Below are 6052 nucleotides of genomic sequence, written 5' to 3'. Positions count from 1 at the left end.
AGTTGCAGTCTGACAACAACTAGAGGGCACCACATTGGCTGCTCCTGGTGTAAGGGGCTGGAGCATATGGCTCCACAGACTACTACCAAGCAACTCATGGTTCACCATGGCAATCCACAGTAAAGCAATCAGCCTTTGGCACCAGCCCAGCTCCTGTCAAAATTATAAAGAACTGAATTCTATTCTTGTAAGCTACCCTGTGTACTATTGCAGCACTGCCTATCTGTCGAGTCAGAGCTCAGCTTGGTTAGTCACATGATTAATAATAGAAAGTTAACCAAGCCAAACAAGTTCAACCAAGATGGGAATGATAGAGAAATATCCCTTAGTACAGGCATCCCTAACCTTCGGCCCTCCAGATGTTTTGGACTACAATTCCCATCATCCCTGACCACTGGTCCTTTTAGCTAGGGATCATGGGAGTTGTAGACCAAAGCATCTGGAGAGCCACAGGTTGGGGGTGCCTGCCTTAGTAGTAAATAACCAGAATGAAACAGGGGGAATCAGTGCTTTTTTTCTTTAAAAATGTTTAGGGGTACTCTCATTTTCCTACTCATATTGAAATACTGCCCCTCAATGAGGCCAAACTTAGATTCACAAAATGTTTAGGGGTATGTGTACCCCTGCGTCCCCCCCAGAAAAAAAGCACTGGGGAGAATGCTGGTGTATTGGTTCTGTGTTGCCTTTGCCCTATAAGCCAACTGTAGCACTCATTAAGAATTACTCAGAATTACTCATTAAGAATTACTTATGCTTTCAGCGATCCTGCCAGTTTTCATTTACTATGTATTAATGTGGCTCATGATTAGCCTCTTGGTGAGTTGCTGCTCTTACGACATAGCCTAAGATGAGAAACAGGAAAACAGTTTAGAAATGGCTCACCTGTTGATTTAGGCAAGGGTTGAATGTAGGAGGGAAGAGATCGGTGTGAATCCTTCTTATATCCACAGCTACAGTTTTCTAACCAGAATGCATAGGCAAAAATGCACCTACGTTTGTTCCAACTACAATGAAACACAAACATTTCCCTGAAAAAGTTGACAAGGAATCGAGTCTCATTGTTCCGCTGCAAATGCAGCGATGTCTGAATCAGGGGGATGATTTATGCTGTCTGACAATTCAAAGACAGGAGACAACTCTAATGTACAGATAAAACCAAAAGTGGCCATAGTAGATCATCACACTGACAGTTAATGGGACTGACTCGCTGGAGAGAAATCTGGATCTACTTAAAATGTCAGGTGTGTAAAGTAATGAGTCTGTGCTTAGTAGGAGACCTCCAGAAGGAGCCTTCATGGTCCACTCGTCAATTGAATATATATTACGGCAAACCTGTTAAATCAATGAGTATTTAATACCTAATGACTTGGGGTTTTTTTCTTTGAAAAAGACTCATTCTTACCCCTAAGGCAACTTGTGTGATTCTAACAGATCAAAAATTTCTTAGAATGCAATCAATGTTATTGGATGGATTAATATAATAACAAAAACTATAGTCAGATTTCATCTAGTTTAAATAAGTCAGTGGATAAAGAAATGAATGACCAATTGCCAAATGCTGCAACCTTTTTCATATTGTAGGAACTCTGCATGGGGGTATTTTTAAATGACAGGAACTCTAGGTGAGAAAACTAGTGAGATTCTTGGGACTAGTCAATGCATCCTTATTATCATGTGGATGCACTTGAATCAGTCATTGAAGGGTGCACAACCATCACCAGAAATAGGTCATATTGCTGGCATGAAAACTCCCCCTTCCACACAGAAGAAGCATGTGGTACTGAACATTATGGTGACACAGAGGATGCTTCAAGCATTCTCTCATGGGGTAAAAATAATGCGCAGCCAAGGTTTTAGTTGCACACCCGTCTTCACCACAATTCTCAAAGGAATAACATAAATCAGGGGTTTCCAAACTGGTGGCCTGTGGCATGTCTGTGAAGAACATTTATAATTTTAATTCTATGGAATTCGAATTGCAATGCAGTAAATACGTACAATAGAAGTAAAAGAAGCTATAAAAATGCAATTAAAATGATGCAGCAACTAGCATAACATATTAGAATTGCTATGACAGGTAGAGAAATTATTAAGTGGCCCGCCATGAGCCTCAGCACTTTTCAAGTGATTCGTGAAAAACAAGTTTGGGAAGTGCTGGCATAAACTAAAACATTGGCTACTGATGGTTATAACCCTAAAATGTAATAGTGTGTATTTTAACTTTTTCTAAGCCACCTGGAGACCCACTTCTGATTCAGCTACATTAGTCAAAAAACAGCATTTTAAATGTGTTACAAACATGCAGCACCAGATGGTGCTATAGAGCACAAAACCTTTCTATGCGATTTCCCCCTTTTGTTATGATTTGATTTGTGACTTATAGCAATCCACCCCTATATGTTGACTATATCTCTTTACCCTTTAACATTTAAGGCATTTTGTTTTGTGGGCCCCCCCCCAGTAGAATTTATAATGTTCTGTTCTGGCTGGTCACAGTTTTGAAACTTTAATTTCAGTGTGGATGTCGAGTCACTTTCTGCTAATTCAACTTCAGGTTTTTTAAAATAAAAAACACATACTGAATTTTAAAAGGCAAAATGGAAGGGCAAATGGTAGAAAACAAGCTTATTACACAATGATCCCTCTACAGCAGAACATATTTGTATGCCTATAGTTTTTCATTTTAATCACAAAGTGGAGATATAGTGCTGCATGCACACAAAAAAGTCAGGTTGATTATATATTAAATGCACATACAGTACTTTCATTAAAGCTGCATGTATGTACAGTAGTCTAGTATTACTTGGATAACAAATTAATCAAGTCTACTATATGCCTAAATTATTACCCATCAGCCACCAGGGCTCCAGAGGATGTCAATTTATTATTACTCGACCAAAGAGAAAACGCCTGCTTAACTCTTCCATGTGGAAGCATCAAAAATACCTATGCTAGCATTTTAACACTGAGCATTGCAGCTTTGAATCAAAGGTAGGTATTTGCCTTGCAATAAATTATTCTAAAATCTAAATTACAACCCAGCTCATAATTCTTGAAGTTTTATGACTAAATCTCTAAACCACCCTCCTTTCCTCAGTTACACTGCAATGGTTGATCCCTAGATCTACTTACCTAAAATCACATTGCAAAAGGAAGCACAATTTGTTTGGGAGGGAAGCTACAAATTGTAGCACACTCTAGGGACATTTTTATAGTAGGATCACCATGTTACAGAATTCACTTTATGAATTACTGTGGCAAAGGCCATATTCCGGTAGCAGACAGAGCCAGACACCCACTCAGAGCGATTTATTTCTTAATAACTGCACTCATATTTACCTTCCATTTTATTCACATAACTTTTTAAAATAAATATACATATTTATAAAAAGCTCTCCAACTCCCTTTCTTTATTTTGCCTGTGCAGAAGGCAAAACTCAGTAATACCAGAAGAATGCAAACAAGGTTCAATAGATAGCTGAACAATAATTCCTTCTTTTCAACTATTTGAAGTCTCAAGCTTCAAAATGTATTTGCACTCTTAAAATCATATGCATTTTTGCATACCTTTTGCATATTTGCAAGGAACAGAAAAGGGGAAGGACCTGAACATCAAAGCCTTTCTCACTTCACTGAGCAGCTGATCGTCGGAAGGGGACCAGGGAGTTGGATGAAATTTGGTTCATGCCCAGGGTTCCCAACCTGAATTCGATCAAAGAGCAGTTGATGACAAAAGTCTTTGCCTGAGACACTGAGCAACCAATCAGAATAGATAATTCCGATCTTAGCAAACAAATACTGTCACCTGAATCCTATATATTTTCCCTTAACTCCTGCTTCTTCCTCTTAGTTATTTGGGACCTTTGTCTTTGGCCACTGCCTCATCGTAACCCTTGCCATAACTGCTTCCTCCCTTTCCTTCCTTTCTACTAAAAACCAGTTAATTGCCCATTCATATGATGACCAGGTGCAATGCAGTAGCAACTAATATATTACTGATACCACAGTGCCCAGGCAATGGCAGTTTTCAGGTTACAGTTTGTTACTAACTTGAAGCCATTGACAATTGAGTATTCCCCTATTCCTTATGTTTTGAGCATGGCAAAAAAGAAAAGGGGGAAAAAAGCAGAATTCAGAAACTGGATTTTATTATTTAAGAGTACCTATTTTTTTCAGTCACAAAAGCTGGTGTTATCTCTGCTGATTTTCTCCCCCCCCCCCCCGGCACATCCCATTCTGGAAGATCCTTTGAAACTCAAGGGTGGCTTTTTGAGGGCAAAGTGGGTGGCATTGGGAATCGAGGAGCAGGAAAGCCCAATGGTGTAAGTGGAACTCTGCTTTCAGTTCTCTGGATTTCACCCATTGTGTCTGGTAGGGAATGTTATTATGCCAATGATAGCAGGTGGTGGGAAGTGTGACATCTGAATACAGCCTTATGCTGGCAGCAGTATATGAATTCTGAAGTGATTACTTTAGGGTACAGGTATGATTAAGCCAAGCTAACACAGTCATTGAAATAAACCTCCAGTCCAGTGATAGAAGGACTCTTTAATGAGATTGGTGTCAGCACAAAAGCAAGCCAAGATATTAAGTGTGAAATTATGGGTGTTGATAAAATTAAAGCACTTCCTGTTAGACTGTTTCAAATCCTTTCACCTTCTTTCAAGAATATGTGCCTGAGAAGCCTCCACCCTGGCCCACCTTTGTCACCACCATGTTTTGTTTCTTTCCAGTTAAGAAATATCTCCCAAATTATAACTATAATTCAGAGACTCTAATGTCCCATTTTAAATCCACTTAGCTAACAACGGGTTGGGATACACATTCACAGTGATTGGATAAATGACAGCAGTACAATTGGTTTAAAAACCTTGCTTTTAAAATAACACCACCTAAGATGCAACAACCAATTAAAATTGTACTCAAAAGGTGTGTGTATTAGGGTGAGAGAGAGGAGGGTGGAGTTACATACGGCAACTCCTGGAATAATAAAGCTTGCCGTTTGTCATGCGTTTGTCATGCAAAATTGCATGCTGGGAAGCAAAATGTGCTTTATGTTGGCTCATCTACAAATATTGTATATCAAATTAAATATAAAATTAAACTGGCCTGAAATGAGGCAGAGTCATGAGCAGCCCTGCCCATGAAGGCTGTATCTGGCTGCCACTGAGGCAGAGATGCAATCTTTTAGAAAGGTGAACTCTATCACTCCTTCTTTCCTCACTAGAGTGCTGTTAAAGCAGCTCCGCATCTATGCTGCCTTGATGAACAATCTACCAAGACCTTTTTGGAATGGAAGGGAAATGTGCAGCAATGTCTAATACTATACTGCATCTGCACCATCTTATTAAGTAACACAGCAGCTTTCCATTATAATTGAAACGAGCAAAAGTGGCCTGTTCTATGAAAGGGTTGAGAAAGAAAAACTCAGGTGCACTTGTGCAGTTGGCAAGTCTTTAAAGGGGTGGGGGGAACGAATCCAATCAGTTCTTGGAAATTTTGACAATATAAATGGTCAAGACCACAGAAAATAAAAAAGTACAATTAAAAAGATTAGCACCATTACAGAGTTAGGGTTCAAACATCAGGACTGCCCTAATGGCTGGTCCCTTGCAGCTTTTAATAGAAAACATTGAGGCTTCTGTATTCAAAAGTGACGGTAAGAATCACTGGATGTTTCTGAGAACAGCTGAATGTTTTTAGTTATTTCAGAGTTGAAAGGTTGGTCGTCGTCTTGTCTGAACAGCAGCTGGAGTGCCTTTAGGTTAGCTGAATCCAAGTCCAAGTCCTTTTGGCCTCTGGATTGCTCGGATTGGTTCGGCTATCCCTTTGCCTTCTGGTCCAAGGCCTGTGCCAGGTGTCCAGCCCATACTTTGGAGCATCCTACTGCCAATGTTGCTATCTGAGATCGGTTGAGCATTTTCACCTACAAACCCTGAGATTAAAAGAAATACACAGCATTAATCAGGATGGCCATATGCAGAAGAGCAGGATAATCTCCCCGTAAGCCTTAAACCTTCTTATTCTCCTAATTTATCTAATAGGTTGCTAG

The 6052-nt window shown here is 39.7% G+C and overlaps 1 protein-coding gene and 1 long non-coding RNA gene across 4 annotated transcripts in view; one reads left to right on the top strand and one right to left on the bottom strand.

Annotated features, from left to right (window-relative positions):
- The window catches only part of LOC309339649, a 67929-nt gene that overhangs the window by 32183 nt on the left and 29694 nt on the right, over nt 1-6052 (top strand). The window lies entirely within an intron of this gene.
- Nucleotides 4529-6052, bottom strand: part of GPATCH2 (G-patch domain containing 2) — a 98862-nt gene continuing 97338 nt past the window's right edge. For all 3 annotated transcript variants that reach the window (XM_081857808.1, XM_081857810.1, XM_081857809.1), the window contains one exon: nt 4529-5935. In XM_081857808.1, the coding sequence (XP_081713934.1) occupies nt 5766-5935 (170 nt within the window). In that variant the 3' untranslated portion in view covers nt 4529-5765. The remainder of the gene's footprint in view (nt 5936-6052) is intronic.

The sequence above is a fragment of the Podarcis erhardii genome (assembly GCF_964252035.2).
Source record: "Podarcis erhardii genome assembly, chromosome: 3".
Lineage (NCBI taxonomy): Eukaryota > Metazoa > Chordata > Lepidosauria > Squamata > Lacertidae > Podarcis > Podarcis erhardii.
The sequence above is the reverse complement of the archived record's forward strand: the minus strand, read 5'-3'. Positions and strand labels throughout refer to the sequence as shown.